The sequence below is a fragment of the Mesoplodon bidens genome (genome assembly GCF_964165515.1).
Source record: "Mesoplodon bidens genome assembly, chromosome: 2".
NCBI classification, from domain to species: domain Eukaryota; kingdom Metazoa; phylum Chordata; class Mammalia; order Artiodactyla; family Ziphiidae; genus Mesoplodon; species Mesoplodon bidens.
Genome location: NC_138177.1, coordinates 121,567,828 through 121,590,468, shown reverse-complemented (window position 1 = coordinate 121,590,468; position 22,641 = coordinate 121,567,828). Strand labels below are relative to the sequence as shown.

General features: G+C 37.3%; 1 protein-coding gene across 1 annotated transcript in view; it reads right to left on the bottom strand.

Annotated features, from left to right (window-relative positions):
- ERICH3 (glutamate rich 3) overlaps window positions 1-22,641 on the bottom strand; it is a gene marked incomplete at its 5' end in the record, with an annotated part of 112,013 nt that overhangs the window by 58,907 nt on the left and 30,465 nt on the right. Inside the window, 5 exon segments of the mRNA XM_081214258.1 lie at window positions 4,268-4,426; window positions 9,059-9,187; window positions 10,366-10,437; window positions 14,129-14,254; window positions 16,719-16,812. Of these exon segments, the coding sequence (XP_081070384.1) occupies window positions 4,268-4,426; window positions 9,059-9,187; window positions 10,366-10,437; window positions 14,129-14,254; window positions 16,719-16,812 (580 nt within the window).

The following is a 22,641-nucleotide window of genomic DNA, read 5'->3' as shown; positions in this document are numbered from 1 at the left end:
ACTGTATGATTGCCATTGCATGCAAACACAACTGATATCAATAGGCAAACTTAAAACACTTCAATCTGTTGAAAAATGGCATTTTGTAGTACCCATAGCAAATTAAATTTTCATGGATTTCTAACCTTATTTAAGTATATTTTTTAAACCAAACATACAGTGATGGCATTTTTATAGTATTTTGGGGATTTTCTCGCAACAATCCATTAAATCTATGGGGACCCAGTACAATTAAACAATTTAAAATCAAGAAGTTCAAAGTGTTATACTTTAAGATAGGATTGGATAGTTCACTTAACGATAGGGTATTTGCACTTTTTTTCCACTGATTTCACCCACCCAGGTGTTATAACATTCCTTGATAATATGGTTTCAAGGAACCAAAACCCCAGACTCTGACCCAAAGTCTCTATTCAGCTTATTTTCTCCTAGAAATTCAATTTGTGGGAATAAATTTCACCCAGATAACTACACAAGTACACTTATGTAAATGTGCATAAGGATACACACAGGCACACACATGCACACACACATATGTCTAAAAAATTTAGTTGATCAGTTTGGGATTGACATGCCCGCGCTGCTATATTTAAAATAAAATGCCTTTCCATGAAAAAAGAAAAGAAAAAGGAAAAAAAATTTAGTTGAACCACCAAGTCCATCAGTAGGAGGATATTTAACTAAATTTTGCTTTGTTCTGATAATAGATTCTCATCAGGCTTTAAAAAGAATAGTGTTAATCTATTTGTCCAGAGTCCTGATATAAAAAGGTCCATGCAGTGTGGTCATACATTTGTTTTAAATAATTTATATGTGGATTTTGATAAAATCAGGGATGACTGGAAGACTCTGAACACAGGGTTGCCTTTGTGGATTTGAATTATTGTGGGGCGGTGAGGGCATATAAGTTTAGTCAACATGTATTACCTTAATGATTAAAAGCACCTAATGTATAAACAAAAACTTTATGTTTCGGGTATATTTGAGCCTCTGAACTTTCACATATTGATAATTTTTGTATATCTAAGGTAGTTTCCCAAACTTTAAAGTATCTTTAATCATTTTTATCCATTTTTTACCACTTTATTTTGTATTTTTAAAATTCATTATCAGCCAATTTATTCTTTATTTTGAGAGCTTAAATTGTGAAAAGTTATTTTTATGAAAGGAAAGTCATTCCCCAAACATTCTCATTGCTGAATAAACAAAAGCAGGTTAAATAAAGGCATGTATATGCCATATTTTGATTGAAAACAACATTTATGTGAACAGAAAGGGATTTAAATAGATATTCACCAAGGGATTTAGAATTGTTAGAATGCTTGATGTTGCAGGTATTATTTATGCTCTCATTTTTCTTTTCTTACATTTTCCAATTTTTCTGTGATGGTGTGCATTGACATTGTAATAACAAATATAAATTAAAGAAGTGAAAATGAGATAATAAAACCATAAAATCAATGAATCCAGAACTTTTTGGGCCTGGGAGTTATCTTTTAATTTCTAAGTAGTTATCAATCAATGGCATACCTTATTTGGAAATGGTTTAGTAAATTTAGAAAATTAACCTTCTGCTCCTTGCCTTGCTTTTTTTTAGCCCAAAGCATCTTGGACATCTTCCCATGCCAGTATAAATAATTTACCTTACTTTTTAATATACTTTAATATGCCATAATATTTTTAAACAATAAATTCTTAGGTGTCTTCCAAGTGTTCACTATTGCAAATATTACAATACTAAATATTCCTGAATCTGTTTCTTTCCACATGCATGTGTTTTCCTAGGATAAATTCAATATGCTAAAATGCTTGAGCATGTTCATTTAAAATGTTGATAGGTATTCCCATATTGCCTTCACAAGTAGTTGTACCAATTTCTACTCCTATCAACAGTGTATAAGAAACTCTCATTCTAAGGATAATCATTTTCAATCACACCATTAATTTTACTCAGTAGCATCTCAGTCAGTCTGTTTTGACCAAATTGCTTTTGCCTAAATCAAAGCTCCTCACCCTTTATACTTAGAAAATTCAACCTGCTTAAGTCTGTTGCACCTTCAAACAATTCCCCCATGCATATCTTTTACTCTTTTAGTGGGTGCTTACTACATACTCAGCAATCATGCAGACTATTATTCTTTAGGAATTTCTTGTCTGATTTTATATTAAGTAATTTTCATCATCAGTGCCATTGAAAGAATTGCATGTCTTTCCTGGCAGTATATTTTGCCTACGTACATCACAGTTTAAGCTCCAAAAAGTTAGAGAATTTTGTCTGCTTTGATAGTTGATATATCACCAATGCCTAGAGCAGGACCCAGTCCATAGTAAGTGCCCAATAAATTCCACTGGATGGAAAATGTAAGTTTAGCTAGTTGAAATTAACATGGAATTGATCTCAATCTTGTCCACATGTGTAAGCTATCATTAAGTGCAATCCCTCACTCACTCACACCCCAAAACTTGGAAATGGTAAAATAAAAGGCCCTGTGCAGATTTAATTAATAAATCTACCCAGTGGCTCAGAGCAGATTTGGAAAATCACCTAAAAGAAAAATCATTCGCTAGTCAGAAAAAATTAAATATTACCTGATTGATAGTGTTCACATATCTAACATAAAGATGGGTCCAATCAAGTAGAGTTAATAGATATAGGAACTTAGAAAAGAAAAAAATCACCTTGGCAACTGTGGAAAGTGCCCATCTGAGTACTAACTAAGGGACAGGAAATCCCACCCATTGGGCTTTGAATATTTCCAGTCCTAAAGGCAAAGTTATCCCTGGGGGATACAGAGGGCTTTAGCCAAAGACCTTTGAGCTTTCTGGTACCTTTGGCAAGCCCATTCCTAAGAGGAGACAGATGCATCAAGCTAAGATGACCTGATGCCATTAACATTCCATTCTACCATATTCCCTCATTCTGATTCCATATTCACCAGGCAACCTTCTCATTGTGATCTGGCTTCCCATGTAGGTCTGCCTATAAGGGGAAAATGTACTGCTCCTACAAGCTTTGATTTAATTGTTATCTGATGAATTAATGGTCTCTAATTATGATTTGATTCCCTATTTTGATTTACTATAGTGAGAAAAAATGGGCTGGTCATGTGTTATTTTAGTTAGCTTGAGACAGTCTCTCAGGATCTGACTATTCCTGGACACTAGCTTGAAATGGGAAATCTCTGGACATTTAAAGTGGAGACAAGATCCAAGAAAGTGTCAACCTAATTGGCTTCTGACCCAATAAGTTCCCGCCTTGCTCTAAGCAGTCGTCCCAGAAAAAACGTCACCACTTTTGGTTTAATTTCTCCTTCTTTCCAAGAAACTACTATTGAGTTAACTAAAGTAAGGTTTGTAAAATATGCTTCACAAGGTGAAAAGCATATTAAATTGATTTAAATATTATTTATCATTTTAGGGTTATGTTTGTAGTTTTAATGTGAAAAACAATAATTTATCTGTCTGAATTAACTTCTTAGTGTCAAGGTCATCTGTCAGCTTTAGATAAAAAATCTTAATTTCATATGTCATATGTTTCCTAATAATTAATGGAGCTAAATTCACCCATTTGAGCATAATTACAATTGTACTCATAACACAGATTCTATCTTAAGCTGGCAAATGTTTCTTCTTGGTCTTAAAAATACAAACAATACCTTCCCTAATTACTAAATGTCCCAATTATCCTTCCTTTTTAAGTAACTCATATTTTATGGCTACCATACCTCCTTCCTATGCTCTATTAAAATAAGTGAAAATTACCTGAGATATAACCTTGAAAAGGAAGCATAGTCAAGCTTCTGTGTGTGATTAATTCAGGATTTTTTTAAAGATGGACATTCTTTTCCTTCTATATTCAACCTTCTCCAGAGTCAAACTTGAAGCAATTTCATACACTGATGGTAAAGTAAGTCGGCATGCAAATGCAAACCTATTCTTGGAAAGTTTCATTTTCTAGGTTTCATGCATTTAAAATTTGGAAGCAGTCAAAACTTGGTCTATTCTGATAGAAGTCATATCTAGCTATAAAAAGTTCCTCTTTGTTTTTCACACAACCTTTCAAATTCATGAGAGATCATCTTAAATTATTACAAATCTATTCCTTACTCTTTTGCCCAATAACACAGAAATTATAGGCCTTCCAATTAAAGTAAGAAATAATTAAACAGACGTACATGGCAAGTGCTTAATAAGTGCACAGTATATATTTCACTAAATAGATTAATTGAATCTAGCATCTTAAAGACTGTGAAGAAAAAGCATTTACCCCAATGGGAAATGGAGCTTCATTTTCCAGCAATGAGTTTTTTGATCTGGACCCCGAAGTTACCTTTGGAGCAGTTCCTACTGCAGGATTACTGGGAAGAGGTTGTAATCGAATTGGAGGCTGCATATTTCCTGGGGCAGTGTATGGTCGAGGGGCTGTCTAGACAATTAAGGAAAAAAATTCCATTTAAATTAGTATCTTGACATGTTTCTGGGACCAATTAATAGCTCAACAAATTGCCTAGACTAATTAATGGTGCCTTTTTACTGAACAGATTAACCTTTAATTATGTCCTTCCATTATACATACTCTCATGACCCAATGTATTTGCTAAAACATATGGTGTGGAAGTCCTCTACATACCTAACTGCCACAATTGTAGAGTATTTTCAATAAAGGAGATGTTCTCTGTTAGGTTCCTGTATTTTACTCACACTGTGAACTCACTTACAATACCTAATTGATGCTGTACATTGAATGGCTTTGTTTAATTAAATGTTAAGTTGAATAATGTTCCTAATTTAGAGATCTAAGGGCCTATGATTAAAATGAACTCATTCTTGTTTAAATGTTTTCAACATCAACTCTAGTACAAGTCCTTTAGGTCTTAAGATTGGTGCTGAAGTAAAAGCAAACAGTACAATTCAAAAAGAGGGAAGGCAAATACTTACTTCTAATGCATTACCATTTATTCAACCTCTTCCTTGAAATACTAGGAAAACAAAACTGAAAAATTGTAACTGGCAACTTTGGAAAACACTGTCAAAATGGAGATGTTTTCCAGGCTGGATAGTATCCATTTGCCCCTCTTCTCTGTCTTCTCTGTTCTGCTCTGGCTGCTGGGAGTTATTTCTTTATGGACTACATCAACTAACCTCAGGATTCCAGTTGGATTTGGGCAGTTAAAGACACTGGCAGGAGATCAGAAGACAGGAGGGAAGGAGACTGGGGTCTTAAGGCTCCTGGACCCTTCCCAACCAAGGCTATGATGGGCCAGCTGGGTCCCTCCAACAAAGTTCACAGCTCCTATCAGGAAGTCCTCTCCCAGAACCTGCCAGCTGGTTCTGGTATCCAAGTCCTCTCTTTCCCCCTAAGCCTATGTGGTGTGGTTTCCCATTGTATTCACCCCAGCATGCTTTACATCCCCAGCTGGTTTTCCTTAACCCCACCTACATCTTTCTAAATAGTTTCTTTATTAAACCCTTCCTAATTACCCTATTTGTGTGAGCCATCTGTTTCCTGCTGAGACCCTGACTGATGCATTTTCTAATCAAGAATGTACTACAGAGAAAACTGAAAGTGCCAGTTCAGAGCATTAGATGTGTCTTTTGGAGCACTGACAGAACATTGTAACTTTAGCATAAAGATCAGCAATGTTTCAAAAATGGAAAAAACAAGATGTTTGACCCAGTTGTTCTATTACAATAAAACAGTAGAAAACCTGTTAAGAATAATACATGCAAATTTGGGTAAGAGAGTGTGAGAACAACAGTATATAAATGATTAATGAATAAGATTTATTACATTGACTCATGGTGTAATGGTGACAACAAATATTCAACTCTGGAAAAGTGTTGTATAAATACATAAAAACTGGTGATAGGGCAGCTCCCACCAACCAAAAGTTGGTCTTAGCGTCATCTTGACAAGCATGTTATATGTTGCTAAAACTCTGATTTTGTTAACACTTATTGAATTCCAGCTCCAGTCACTGTGAGATGAAAAAGTAATTTTTAACATCTAATGGCAGCACGAGACAATTAGTGTCAAATGAACCACACAAATACTGCCAAAGAGACAATAACAACAAAATACCTGAAAACTAATAGAATTTAGAACTAAAAGTTATTTGGAATAAGCCAATGAGACTAGTAAAAATTAAAGTTTCACAGAAGTAATTACATTTTATCCAAATGAATGAGCAAAAGAAGAAAATGATAAGGAGAAAAGAGGAATGGTAAATCTGAACATCCAAGTAAGAAGAGTCAGTTGTGAGCCAGACATGGGAAGGGTAGCAAAGAGACTATTCCCCAATATCTGTTTTCCTTTCTTCATGTAATAGAATATTTATTAGGGAACATGCCGATCACAAATAAAGACTGTATTTCCCAGCGTCTCTTGAAACTCCATATAGATGTATGCCTCAGTTTGGGCCAGTAAGATGTGAGCAGAAGTGCTATATGAAACTTCCAGATCATGCCCATAGAAAGAAGAAATGCATCTTCACTTTCCCCTTATCCCCTTCTCTCTGGCTGAAAGAGCCACACGGTGATATATATGCCATCTTGGTATACGTGGATGAAGGCAACACACTAAATTTGGCAGATCAATGACACAAAAGGAGTCTGAGCTTTTGATACCTCATAGAGTAGAGATGGTGCAGGAGCTGAGACTCATGTGTGTGTGTTGAAGCGGGGAGCGCATCCTTATGTTAAAGTCGTTATGTTGGTCTCCACATACAAACCTAGACAAGAAGCCAAGTGGACTGACTAGAGCAGCATTTGGTTTAAAGAAAAAAGACAATCCTCTATGAGCCAAAAGGTGAAAGGTCTTAAAACCCACAAAGAGAAATCAGACTAGAAGTTTTCTGAACAAAGGGATCAGATCATCCAAAAGAAGTCTTTTGATCTCTGTAAAACAAATATTCCTTAAAACCCACTCCTGTCAAAAAATCCAACTGAACGCAAAAACACTGAATGTAGGACTTGGAAAGCAGGTTACTCTAAACTAGAACATGATCTATTGGCTGCTGTGCGCTAAATGTTACTTCCCCACATTTGCATTCAGTTAGATGAATGTGGCAGTCAAATGTTTAACCGATTACATGTATCTCTAAAAACAAATCTGCGCCGTTCAACTAACAGCTGTGAACTACAAACTGTTGTAGTTCACATCAGGAGCCACCTTAAATTTGCTATATTTTAAACTGTTCGTAATATATTTTCTTGGAATATATATGGCACTGTAGCTTAACATTTTCAAAACTGTACCAGAATGTGAATTGAAATTGACTACCTGGTGATTACTCAGCTTAGCTGAGCATTTCTAATTCTTAGTAGAAGATCTCTTGGGGTGAATTTTCCAAGCATGTACAAAATTAGTTGAATGACTTCCACAGTTTTAATGGCATGGTGAAGCTAAAAGCCTACATGCTATTTTGAAAGTTTAGGTGCAATTAGTGACCAAGTGAAGTAACTATTCACCATATGCTCTCCTTATTCACTCAAGAAAGTTTAAAGAGAAAAATGGATGGCAATATCCCAAAAGGATTATTATCTTTATCCCAATGGCACCTGGAGGTCAGGAATACAATTCAGAGGATATGTAACCAAGTTAGGAAAACAAAAAAGAAGGACTTGAATTTCTGTAACATGGGAACTGCAATTCCAAGATCACAATAGGTATCCCCTATGAGACAGCAGCACCGCAGGGGGTGATTAAGTGAAGAATCCTGGCTTACCAGATAGAAAGGCTGCTAAAGTGCTGGTGTCAGTGGTTCCTGTAATTTTAAATTACTTTCTCACTCCTGCCACATTAACATCTCCTGGATGTATCATAAACTACTTATTGAGGCTGTTCAGCTGGAAAATTGAAAAGAAAGACTTTCAAGGGTTTTTCCTCCCTGACACAGGTGGGAAGATAGAAAATGGCCCTTGTTTCTTTTGTTTCACCCAGGATAAGCTTTTGAGAGTCTAGTGAATTTGCCACCCAATAACAGAATTATTTGTGTACATATACATTTAAATGAAGCCTGGAAATATGATAACAACAAAGGGAAGACAGTTGCTTTTCACAACTTGAGCTGTTCATCGAGAAATGTCAAAACATATTTATCTTTTGAAAATGTCAAAGCTTAACACTATATGTGATGAACCTACTTCAATAATCTGTGAAAGCATTGCAATTCCTCTACAAATATTGTGCAATCCAAAAAAATGTTCACGCTAACAAGGAAATACATTAGGCCACACAAAGCCAGAATAAAGATGTCATCAAATCAATTCATTTAAAGCTGAAACCAACAACTGCCAGGAAATATTTTGCAAGTCTTTTCCTGTATCTATATTGTTTCAAGCTACCTTATGTTCCTTCAAGCAAATACCACTTCTAGGTTATAAATGAATCAAAGTGCAATGAAATGTCAGTGTGCAATTCTTTAAACAGAATTTCTGTACATTTAATTATTTTTATCTTAGACTGTGTGCATATACTTTTGATAAAAGAAGCTCAGATGTAAGTATCTGGCCCGACATGTTGTGCAGTACCATTGAATTTGTATGCCTAAAGAAGCTTTAAGATAAGGTAAGAGTAGAGGAAACAGCAAGAAAAAAATCCAGAGGTCAGAAAATATAGAACATGCATGGAACAACCAATAGTTCAATTGTGCTGCATTGTAGGGTGCTAAAGGCTAATCGTGGGGAAAAGTGTTAGGATAGCCAAATTGATGTCATGTGGCTTGGGGTCTTCAATGTCAGGTGCAAGAGTCTGGGCTTTTCTATAGGTGACACAGAGCCAGTGAAGGTATTTGGGCATGTAAGTAACATAAGTAATCTGCACTTTAAGAAAACTAATCTAGCAGTAACAAAATGGATTTGACAGGTGTGATATTGAATGAAGGTGGGACAACCAGTAAAGACAGAGTTGAATGGATACAAGATTATGTTTTCACTCAGTAGGATTCCCAAGATGATACAACCATGTACCCAGAGAGCTTTCTTTCTGAGAGTAATACAAAATCATGAATTAATTAGTTGGCATGGTGCAGGTCAGAGTGTTATTAACGTGACTCACCAGTGTTACTGGACTGGAATGTCGTTTATCAACCAGAACACTATGGCCATGGTTAGTCTTGGGGCCAACTGGGGGGCGGGGAGACAGGATTGGCATGTTATTTCCTATAGTCCATCCTGTGTGCTCTCCCTAGAATAAGAAAGTGATTTAACAAACCGATGCATAATTAGTAATCTAGGTTACTTTAGTGCCTGCCAGATAAGAGGTGTTATATGACTAGAGAAGTTCTTTCTCATTCTTTTCAAAAGTACTCCCTCTGAGGACCATCATGATAATCAGGAGATGTTTCTACAGCTGTACTGGGGACTTGGGTGTGGTAGTGAAAGGCAGGAAATTGAGTATGCTTTATCCAAAGAAATAGCTATGCTCACAGTAATAGCTACAGATGCAGTGTATCCTTAGTTTCAGCAATAATATTTATTAATCTGCTTTAAGCAGGTCATTACAAGAAGCACAATGTTCCTCACTACTCTGATCAGTAGAGACTACCAGAAAGTATTACTTTTCTGCCTTAAAAAAATATTAAATAATGCCATAAGCAAAGGGTTATATATTACATATGGGGGACCTAAAATATAGGTCTTTCGCCAAGTGCAGCTATAGGTGAAAATGTTACGAATAAAAATCGTACAGAGGAAATGAAGTGTCTATCAGGAATTTCTGCCAGTGCTATAATGTGTCCATGTATCTGGTTAGTATGTCTGGGAATCTGGGCGAGAGTGAATAGAACACTGTTTCAGGAGCCATTTTCCAGTAACTATTTTTTCCGTCAGCATTTCAGCAGATAAATTATAGAATCTATCAGTCCTCGATATAGGACACTACTGATAAAGTTGACTTAACCACAAATCTCTACACACCAACTTTTCTGATTTTGAAAAACTGACTTATTGTCTGTTATTTAACAACACTTCTGTAATAAGAGTACATTTTGACTAAGATAAAATAGATTTGAGTCTATCAGTCTATTGGGAATATCACCATCTATTTTTACCTTTTATGACAAACAAATCTTTTGGCCTCTATCACAAATCAATCAAGAAAATACAAAAGCAAAATTTCAAACTTGAGAAGAATGGTTTCAAGTTTTTCTTTCAATAACTTGTGCCTTTTACAGTTTCTCTTGCACAGCAGCTCCTCTTTTGTCATGATCTTCTGTAATAATAGTGGCCAAGATTTAAGCTTGGTAGAACGATCATTTGACCTCAGTTATGAGTTACCCCAAAATAAAGTGCCCCCAAGCCACTTCAATAATAGTACCATTGGCCTTCAAAATCATGAAGTAAAAGAGTTATGTAGCTCCTTACCTTAAATCTCTGAATTCGCTCCTTCCTAGCTAATGTCTCCAGTTTCTTTTTAATTTCAAGCTGATGGTAACGCTAAGCATACAGGAAAGAGTGGAGGAAAGAATCATATCAATTGTAGCAAAGAAATTTTTAGAGGAAAATAATCCCACTATCTAACTGTATTCTCATTTACCCCTCTTGTCATTGAGATGGAGAAGAATCACCTGCATAAGTGTGCAAGTGGGAATATAAATTGGTACAACTCTTTGGAAAGCCAATTCCTAACATACATTAGGCAATAAAAGTGTTCCTACTCTGTAACCCATAACTTTCATTTCTAAACCTAGGGAGAAGTCTGAATAATAATAAAAAAATGTTTTATGCACAAATATGTTGTCTGAAAGGTTGTTGTTTTTTTTCCCTTCAAAGCAAAAATTCAGGAGCAACATGAACTTTAAAGAGAATGGTTTAAGTTTTTGGCCCATCCATATAATGGAATAGAATATAATTATTAAAATAAGGTTCCTAAAGATTTGGGGGTTCTTTTGTTTTGATTTTTTTTTAAAGCACTTTACTAAGGTATGATTGACATACAAAAAGTTGTATATATTTAATGTGTATAACTTGATGACTTTGGAGATAAATATATACCTGTGAAACTCTCAACTACAATCTATGCCATAAACATATCCATCACATCTAAAAGTTTCCTCCCACCTTCTTTATTATTATTAGTTTGTGATAAGAACACTTAAGATCTATCCTCTTAGCAAATTTTTAAGTATACGACACAGTATTGTTAACTATAGGCAATAGATCTATATAGTAGATCTCTAGGGCTTATTCATCTTGCATAACTGAAACTTTATCCACGTTGAGTAATACCTCCTCATTTTCCTCTCTCCCAGGCCCTGGCAACCACCATTACACACTCTACCTCTATGAGTTTGACTAGTTTACATTCCTCATATAAGTTGGATGTGGAGAAAAGGGAAACCTTGTACATTGTTGTTGGGAATGTAAATTGGTGCATCCACTATGGGAAACAGCATGGTGGTTCCTAACAAAATTAAAATTAGAACTACCCTATGATCCATCAATTGCACTCCTGGGTATATATTCAAGAATTGAAATATTCTACAATCCCATGTTCATTGCAGCGTTTTCACAATAGCCAACATGTGGAAGCAAGCTAAAGGTCCACCGACGGATGAATGGATAAAGAAGATATGGTACATATATACAATGGGATATTATTCAGCCTTCAGATTTTGCTTAAAAAATGGAAAATACATGTAATGCTGATAAAAGTAGAATGCAGAACTGCACGGAAACATAATTTTATTGATCAAGCTCACATTATGTGCGTATCTGTGCTCTGGGAAAGTGCTTCGTGTGCATCATCTCTTCTTGAACAATTTCAATTGCTAAGCAGTGTCATTTTAGGAATGAAGAAACTGAAGCAGAGGGTCGTGAACTTGCCCCAGGTCATACATCTAGTCAGTGGTGGAACTGTAATTTGAATCTTGGTCTACCTGACACTAACTTCCTGTTTGGCTTTTTTTTTTTTTTCATAAAAACCTCCCAGTAGTCATCTTATTGAACCATTCTGCAGCTTGAGACCCCCCTGGCTTCCAGGACACCACTCTATCAGGTTTTCCCACTGTTTGAAGGTTGTTATCTAGTCCATGTTGTTCTTCCCAATTTCCTGCAACGCCCACACCACGAAGCTAAAACCCTCAGAGTGGCCCTGGGTGTCTCCTTCCCCGTTCCTCAGCCAGGCAGTGTCGGTCTCTCTCCCTGTTCCAGATCCCTGTGGGCAGCGGCATCGCCCCAGTATGTCCACTACTGCTGTTAGCCCACACCCTCTGGCAACAGCTTCCTAGCTGACCTCCCACCTCCAATCTTTTCCAGCTCATTAATCCACCTTCCATATTTTTAGCAACATCATCTTTCTAAAACAGCTCTGCTCATATATTTCACTCCGTGCTGAAAAATGTTTCATCGCTTCATCACCTACACTGCAAACCTAGCTGGGAATTGAAGGCCTCCAGAAACAGGGCCCCAACTTATTGGAGAGTGTCACTTCCTGCCACTCTTCCAAACAACTCACAGTGTAGTCTGGCCTCAATGAGTTTTCCTTTCCATCCACAATGTCCCCTCACACCTCTGTAACTTCACACCTGCTGTCTTCACTCTCTGGAATGCCTTGCTTATCTTTTCATATCAAGTTTCATTCAGTCCTCCAGGTTCAGTTCAAAAAGCAGGACCTCTGTTCAGCTTCCTCTGACCCTCACAGAGGCAAATCATCATTCCCTTCTTTTCTGAGCTCAGTCTATTTGTTCCTCTCTTCTAACATTTGATCACTTTCTACAGCAGTTTTAAAAAAATTATATCTCACAGCTACATCACATAGCCCCATACTGGTACATGGTAAGCTTGCAATTAATGTTTATTACATGAATGAATATGTGAATAATAATACAACAACATTAGTAAACAGCATCACCATAAACTAAATGTGAGACAAATGTAACAATTTAGAAATATTTTATTTTTAAATTATATAAATATATTATATATTATATAAAATTATATATTACACATTAACATTTATCTAAGCTATTTATTCCAAACTTTAAGAATACACAAAGACTCTTTAATAACAGCACATTTAACAGTTATGATGTGTGCATTATAGGAAATTTTGGAAAATGAAAGTTCAAGAATCAAGGCTAAGACAGAACTTGGTGCCTACTGATTAAGTTTGAAATTATGTATAATTAATTTTACACTGTACTATTTTTTTCAACATTATTTGTAGAACTCCAACTAATACTTTTATAAAGAAGTGAATTTGGGAGCCATAAACAATGATTCTATGTAATTCATGCACATGACATAAATCACAAAATGAATTCCTAAATGAACAAATCATATACATCTGAAGAGAGCACAACACTTGCTCAATTTAATAGTAGCATAATAATAAATATTTTGAGTGGCACTACACTTAGTATTGGTTTACTGATGATTCTACAGTTGGTCATAAATGTTTAGTGCACCCACAGGTCAATGGTTTTATGAGCCGAGTTTTCTGATTTACTGCTACTTGGTCAAGCCGAGAAGTGACATGCTTTTTCACAGACATTAAAATGGTATTGATGCTTGAAACTACAAGTTCCATGGAGCAAGGCTAAAATAATTTATCAAGTTAGCTATATATCCTTCTAAAAATGCCATGTCAGACTGAAAAAAAAGTTGTTGATACTTGGGTTGTGAATCTGTGAATCTGTGCTGACCAATGTGGCCTAAAGTAGGAGGGACAGCAGATGTTTCAATGCCTGCTCCTTGAAACTTAGCATACGGCTGAGCTTCGGAGCCTTCAAAGAATAACAAATCCGAAATAATTCATGGCAGTGGAATTACTGATATTTAAACAGATGTCACTTTTTTTTTTAGCAAATGGAAATTGAGGTACAGATGGTGAGGGCTGCTATGTTTTAAAGTAGCCATTACGGATTAAAATTCTACATTTGTTAAATTAAATATCACACAATATACAATGATGTCCATAGTTTTCCCTAACTGAAATGAAGAAATGCTTACTTCAGTGTCTTGTCTCCTCACTACCTAGAGAGATATAGAGTATTTCTCAGGTCACCTTGTTCCATTCCCTTTTAATGAAATATAGGAAGAATTCCCCTGCTTCTGGGTACAGAAAGTATTACTAATTATCATATTAATAAATATCAGTTGTAAAGAAAATAGTTAATACTTGTACCTCCATATCAAGAACCTTATGGAAAATAGCCTGGGCTAAGCACTCCCGGATATATTTTTGGTGATCTCTCTTCATGATATTTAGTTTATATTCCTTTTCAGAAAGTATCCTCCCATTTCTTGTGATCTGTCATGAATAAATAAAACATACATAGAAATACAAAGCAGAAAATGTATTGTTAGTTCCCTAAGAGAGAGAGATGGACCGTCAGTTGATTAGACAGAGAAGGAAGCAATGTCTTTTAAGGCTAATGAGGTGTAGTGCTATGGCTGATAAACTTTCACTTTTAATGAATGTTTCATAAGGAAAAAAAAAAAGAAAGGCAGTCTCATATACCCATCATTGTGAAAACACATACAGGTGGTGCACTTGACGTTTAAAACAAGGTTTTCATTAGAGTAACAATTTTCCCTTAATGGAACTCAGGTGTTCTTTTCATTTCTTTTTTTGAACACATTCGGGAAGAAGGCGTGGGGTGCTACCTTGAAACAGTGAATAGGAGCAGTGATCACAGGACTGATGATCTCACAGGAAATACTTTGAAGGGCAAAACATGTAAGCTACAGAGGATCTCATCAATTTGTTTTTAAAATAATTGGTTTCATTACTTTGATTTCACACTGTTTTTCCTCTTTCCCTCTCTAGCCCAGAATGTAATTTAATTTGCTGTGATTCAGATACTTTCAGATTATACAGTACTGCAGATATAAAGTATTTCAGATTGGTTTCAAGTGACATCACTGCAAGTCCCAGGAGTGATAGTTTCTGAATTTTATTTACTTGTTTTTCTTGTATTCCTTCCTATGGGCATATTTGTTCTATTTTTCTACATCTTCCCTAAACTGAGGATGTTATCCTTCCTGGAATGTTCATCTTCTTTGTCACTTATTTAAACCCTGCTCTTCTTTTCATACCTAATTCAAGTCCACATATTTCTTAATTTTGATAACTAGTTTTTTAGCACTGTTGTTGCAACATATTGGAGTATCGAGATCAGCTAGAGTTGTGCTACGAGTGATTGATTATTGATCATCATTTTTATGAATGCATTTTCTAATGGAAGAAAGCAGTGTGGTTATAGAAAGTGTGCTTGGAATTATGAATAACTCAGTTACGGTCTTTGAAATGTGTTGTCCATGGGATATCATGTCATGACTATCCAACCAGGAAAAACTGTTGAGAACTTCCTGCACTGCCCCTCCCTTAGCAAGTAACTTGTCATTGATATTTCTCCTCTGGGAGTATCTAATCTCCCCAACTAGACTGGAAGCTCCTATAGGGCAGAAGTTCTTAAACTTGAGCCAGCATCTGAAGAATCACCTGGAAGACAAGTTGAAAAAGACTGATGGACCCCACCCCACAGTTTCTGACTCAACAGATCTGGGCTGGGGCTCTAGAATTTGCATGTTCTAACAAGTTCCCAGGTGATGCTGAACACTCCTGATTCAGGGACTGTATCTGAACTGCTCTAGAGAAAGGGCTGTGTCCTTCCTGTTTGAGTTGCCATGCACATAATCAGTGTTCAATAAGTGCTTGTTAATGACGTTGATAAGTAAATACAAAGTCCTTCTCATTTATATATGAAGCTCACAGACTTTTATCTGAAGAAGTAGTGTTAATGGTAACCACAACAATTACAACAACCATTTATTACACATCTTTAATTGCTACAACAATCTTGAGGGTGGGGTATCATTATCTTTATTATCTTCCTTCAACTGAAGAAGTTGGAGCTGAGAAAGTTAAGTGTTTTCCTGAACATTCTGTCTTGTAAATGGCAGAGCCAGGTTTCAGCCAGGTATGTCTGATAACAAAGCCCCAGGAGACAAAAAGCAGGCTCTCTGAGAACTACCCAGATGAGTGCCAAGCACATAAACAACAATTAAAAATGCAATGCATATCCTTTCAACACCATGGCAACAATAGTTAAGGAAACCCACAGTGTTTTAAGAAAGTAAACAGCTAAAATTGTTAGTCACACTTTCTATAACCACACCCCTTACTTTGAATGGAAAACTACAGTGTTTTTTAAAGGTTTTATATTATAGACATTTAGAGAAGTAGAAATTTTCTGGAAATGATAGTTTTGGAGCTAATGAAAGACACTAATGTATCAATAAACCATCACATGAAATGAAAGAGTTTTTAAAAATTTAAAGGAAAATTTTGAACTGTTCATGTCTTCCACACCATATCCTGTGATTATTAAAAACAATATTTTTTTTTCTGAAGACAGTAAAGTCTTTTCTATCCTTATTCCCTAACAGTTCCTGGTTTATACAATATGTTCAATAAATATGGGTTGAATAAATGAGTGGGTAAATAAACAAATGACATATGCTGTTGAAAACCCATAGGGATTTTCCTCAATAATTTATAAGTTGCCTTAGCAGCCATCATGACCTCTCTTCCTATCTTTTGAAACACAGCCTCAAATAGATAAATCAGAGCTTTGGAAAGGAAGTAATTTTTCTAAAATAAGGGAAGGGAAAAGATGTCACCGATAAGCTCAAAGAGGAAACCAGAAAAGATAGGGAATTATTGGATTTAATGAAACAAGAGGGTAGGTAGAAATGAGACCAAACCTTACCAGCCCTGATCTCAAGAGATGCCGCCTTATCCTTGTATTGTTAAAATATCCAGCCAGGTGTTTATCAGTAAGGCTATTATATGCTGCAAGTAATCTGGAACAGAAAAATGAAACCATTAAGGTTTTATGAAGTGTTGCTTGATAACCAAGGCAATTCTTGACTCTCATCCCCAAACTGTGCATAATCGTTCATTCATCCAGCCAGCCAGTCATTTACGTATGTGCTTAAAAAACAGGTATTGAGCACCTACTGTTTTCTAGGTTTGATGATAAGGACTGGGAGACAGCCCTGACGCTGTTTTATCCCACAGACAAGTATGGAAATCAGACATGAACAATTAAATTGGTTATGAAAAATCCAATAATAGAAACATGCAAAAAATCGTGGGGACACAGAGAAGGAGACCACCAACTCCAGTTGTCAAGAAAGTCTTCGTGGAGGAAGCCTGATGGAAAAGTAGGGGTTTCCTCAGAGGACCCTTCTGCCTCTGGTAACACACCCTAAATTCTAGTCACTCAAACTTCCTTGCACTCCCTAAACATATTCTCTCCTGTCTTCAGGACACAATGTACAGCCCCACTACCGGGAAGTCCTTTCCCTCAGCAGATATTAGCTAATGGAGAACATCTGTGATGCACAAGCATCTCTTCTCCCAAGAAACATCCCCTGATACAAACTGGGTGTGCTGTGTTACCCTCCCCTCTGTTCCTCTAAGACCTTGAGTTCCATTACGCACCCACAGTACGTTATCGCTTATTTCTTAGTCTACTGCTGTTGGTTTGCAAACTGGCACCCACACACAGAGGGCAAGGGAAGAGTGAAAAAAAAAGGCAGCCACTCCAGATTGGTAAGTGGCAAGTTTAATAAGCAAAGGAACTTCCTTAAGAGACTTGTCTTGGGCAGCTGCAAGATGAGTTGCTCTCCACACCTGCCCATCAGAATCTTAAAAGTTTATACAGAGGCCTTAACTGGGTTCAGTCATGTACAAGGTCCCGATGATCTCCACAACTTATTGCTCTCTTAAGTCTGCACCCTTGAAAATGGTCCCCACTGTGGGAATGGTGGGCAGAACATATGCATTCCAAGGACAGGGAAGAGGGGAAGGAGTCTCTGATTGCCCAGGTCCGGCTTGAGGCAGTTACATCCTTTCAATGACCTCCTCCAATACCTCTGCTAGATTTGAAGGCCAGGATGGAGCATTATTCTCAGCATCCTTACTTATTTATTATGTACCTAAATAACGATGTGTTCAACACATGAAGATACAATTTTGTTTGGGACTCATTCTTACTGGTATAAATTTCAAACTAAACTTAAGCTCAGCAGTTTAGAAGTGTTAACTTCCACATATATATCCAGACAATTTCATTAATTCCACATCCAGAACCAAAAAAATAAAGTTCATAGATTACTGCTGATTTTTACGGTCTTTCATTTAAAAGAGGACAGATTGGTTCCTTGGTTACATGGTCAATATAAGTCTATAAAACAAAGTTTGAAACTACTTTTTCTAAGTTTTAAACTATCCCTCATTAATTATTATCTTACAAAAGCAGGCACACATATACATATACATGTATGTATACATGTATGCATGCATGTGCATCCATATGTGTGTGTGTGTATATATATATATATATATATATATACACACACATGTATAAATGTGAGTGTGTGTATATAGAGAGACACAAAGAGACAGAGGGACAGAAAGAAAACACGCAAGCCTAAACATGGTCCTAACATAAAGTTGTCCTAAAACAAATGCATACCCTATTACCTGCCACAAAGATTTATAATCTATACATTTCATGAGCAGCTGATCTCTAACTTATTCTGAAACAAGAACAGGGACTCATAGAATCGAGTAAATATCATTAGCAACAATTTTATTTAGCTATTTGCACTGCCTTAATTGCATGGAGATGGTATTGGTGACCTTTTCCTGTCTCTTTTCTCCTTAATGCCCATCTCAGGAAAGTTCCATGCTGTCAAATGGTAAGGAGAGTTTAATTTTGTCCACAAAGGAGACTGAAAAGCAGTTACAAAGCCCAGAAGCCAAGGTGCCACATGAGAGTTGCAGACCCATGAACAGCTGCAGAAACCATTATTTCACTGGGTTTACGTAAAAAGACAACCTGAGAGCTTCAGTAATGCACATACAAAACCAGCCCCAGATAATGCTTTGAAACCATCTTTTAAATGAACCATCTTGGTGTCCTATAGTTCATCAAAGGTTTCCTGTCTCCAAAAGGTCAACGTTGTATCCCTTACCCTTTCTGAATCTCAGAATACCTTTTCAGCAACTCGTTTCAGAAAGGTGAGCAGGTGTCTCTCAGTCCTAACAATCATGATTCCACAGTTCACAGATTCTTAAGATAAATCATTAGACTGATATCATATATAGTCTTTTGTCTGTTTTTCAGGCTCATATTTTAAAAAATCAATAGTTTTGGAATAGCTATGAGTGCTAAAACCCTGATTAAATGTAGTAGGGTCAAAATGTTAAGATAACGTGGACCTCCACTTCCTTGTTGACTGTAAAATACCTCATTCTTTTAATTCAGACTTTGAAACACTTTTAATATTTAGGTCTTAATAACAAAGCTTAGCCAGCTTTGGCACCACCTCATTCTAATTCTGCTCTCTCAGGCTCCTATTGAATGAGTCTCTGTGTGTGATGCCCCTCCAGTCTTACTGACAAGTAGAATAGATCCAGGCGAGTTGAAATCTTTGCACACAATGATTTTCTCACCTTTTCCTGTTTAGGAAAGATTGAAGGTCCCTGGTTGGGATGCCATTTTTAAAGCATCTTTTTCCATGACTATGAATAATAACCAGCTGGGTCTCCCCAGGCTCAGCCATTTCTTTTTCAGACAATGCCTTAATTTTTTTTATTTATTATTATTTTTTTGCAGTACGTGGGCCTCTCACTGTCGTGGCCTCTCCCGTTGCGCAGCACAGGCTCTGGACGTGCAGGCGTCCAGGGAAGCCCTACCTTAATTTTTTTAACTGAAACTTTAGATAAATGAATTGTTTGCTAACAAGAAACAATACAAAATTATATACAGGTTTAGTAAAATGGTTGTTATGGACTGAATATGTTTCCCCCCAAAATTCATAGGTTGAAACCCTATCCCCCCATGTGATGGTATTAGGAGATGGGGCCTTCAGGAGGTGACTAGGTCATGAGGGTAGAGCTTTCATGAATGGGCTCAGCACCCTATAAAAGAGACTCCAGAAAGCTCCCATGTCCCTTGCACCATGTGAGGACACAGGAAGAAAATGGCCATTTGTGAACCAGGAAGCGAGTTCTCACCAGACACTAAATCTGCTGGTGCCTTGATCTTGAACTTACCAGCCTCCAGACCTGTAAGAAATAAATTTCTGTGGTTTAAGCCACCCAGTTTATGACATTCTGTATAGCAGCCTGAACAAACTGAGACAGCAGCTAATGCAAACATTTCCACAGTCTACATATAAATGTCAACCTCATTCTGACCACCAAGCTTCCTTCACAGGGAGAGGGTATTAATCCTGTGGCTCAGTCACAACCATGATCTGTCACATCCTTTCCACTCTGCTCCTCTTCATGGGTGCTTGGTATGGGTTTGCAGCCTCCTTTTGCATGTACTCAATTACAAGAGCTTTACTGACCCAGCCACACTTTGATTTAGTAGAGCTCTTCTGATCTTTCTGCCTTTGTCCTCTCCACTCACTGCTACTGTTTCTCCTCGCCATGTACATTTCTTCCTTGAACTCAATACAACCCTGGGCCAGATGAGGTCACCTCACCTGGGCTTTTGATTGTGTTGCACCTTGAGCATTCTACTCCCCTTGTAAGTTACTGCCTGCATCTGTTGCCAAAGCTGGACTTTGTGGTCATGCTGCCTCAGTCCTGTGATCCTCTCCTGTTCCAATCCATAATATCAACAACCACATTGGTCACAGTGACCACCCGGCCACTGTGACCACATCACTCAAAAGCCATGCTGTTTACACAAAGGCCCATAACTAATTGGCCAGACCAGCCCAACTCGTTGGCTTCTTTATATGATGGACAAGACTATTTACCAACCTCTGTTCACTGGGTAGAGAAAGACCTCCTTTCCGGCTCAACGCACTGGAAAAAACTGTCCCCCAGGAAACAAAGCAACCCTATCTCTATCATGGTTCCCATTTCTCCCACTTCAATCCACACCTCCCTGTCCCTGCGGTGCCTGAGTATTAAGGAGCAGCTGCTGAGTCACTGGGAGAGCCGCCTTCCCAGCTATAGCCTTTAAACGCTTGACCCCTGAACCCCTGCCACCCACCATGTAGATGACATAATTGGGGCTCTGAACTAATAAGGTCAACTCCTATCAAGCCCTCCATTTGCCCCCAAAGAGAGAAAGAGTATTCCATAGAAACCCAGACTAACAGGAAAGGCACTATCATATTAATCAGAAAACATTTATTGTGTACTATTCTCAAGGCATTCTGTACAGCACCAGGGATCCAGAGGTAGCACAGACACTACACTCACAGTGCTCCAAATTCAGTGGAAAGGTATGCATGCACATACAGTGTGTATGTGTGTATGTGTGTGTGTGTGTGTACTTGATTTCTTCCTGTGTCATAGGTTAATTCTTTCACAAATAGTTACTGAGTGTCCCCATGTCAGACACCACGCCTTCAGCTGGAGAAGGAGTATAGTATCTCTATCCCATTCTGCAGATTACAAAGTTCTTCCACATATGTAGTCTCATTCATTTGCTTTCAGGCCTCTGGAATGTGAGCAATATCTAACTGTCATAGCTCTTCCATCTTCCTAAAATGGAAAAGCTCCAAAACAAGATTATTGCTCAACATGAGTGAGTCCAAGGAAAACATGATGAGGGTAAGGTATCCTGGACTATACTGATAGAAGAATCTCTTGAGCCCCAACTTTCTCTCCCAGCATGCTGGGCCCCACACTGTCTACTTCTGTGGAGAGAGAGGGATGTAGTGGTCAAGACTCCAGCTCCAGTCCAATCCTGGCTCCAACATTGCTGGCTCCACAACCGGGAGCACGTGACTTAACCTCCCTGTCTATGCCTCGATTGTTCTGCCTTCCACAAGACACTTGAACACTCACACAATTCACCCAAGTTCTTTGCCCCTTTACAACAAGGATCACCTTTCCTCCAGTTTCCAATAACATATTCCTAATTTCTGTCTGAGACTCCATCAGAATGGCCTTTACCATCCATATTTCTACCAATGTTCTGTATATGATGTGCTGTGTAAGAAGATGGATGCTTCCTCTCCAGCTCCCTTTTCAGAATCACCTTAAAAGTCCCTTTAGGAGAAAATATTTTCAAACCATATATCTGATAAGTGGTTAATATCCAAAATATATAAAGAATTCATACAACTCAATAGCAAAAACAAAACCCCAGATAATCAGATTAGAAAATGGGTAGAAGATCTGAATAGATATTTTTCCAAAGAAGGCATACAAATGGTCAACAGGTGCGTGAAAAGGTGTTCAGCATCATTAGCCATCAGGTAGATGTAAATCAAAACCACAATGAAATATTACCTCACACCTGTTAGGATGATTATTATCAAAAAGACAAGAGATAACATGTTTTGCCAAGGATGTTGAGCAAAGGAAATCCTTATGCACCGTTGGTGAGAATTTAAATTGGTGTAGCCACTATGGAAAACAGTATGGAGGTTTCTCAAAAAATTAAAAATGGAACTCCCTTATGATCCAGCAACCCACTTCTGGGTACATATATATAGGAAATAAAATTACTATCTCAGAAAGGTATCTGCACCCTCATGTTCATTGCAGCATTATTCACAATAATCAAGACATGGAAACAACATAAGTATCCATCAACAGGTAAATGGAAAAAGAAAATGTGATACACACACATACACAGACACACACAC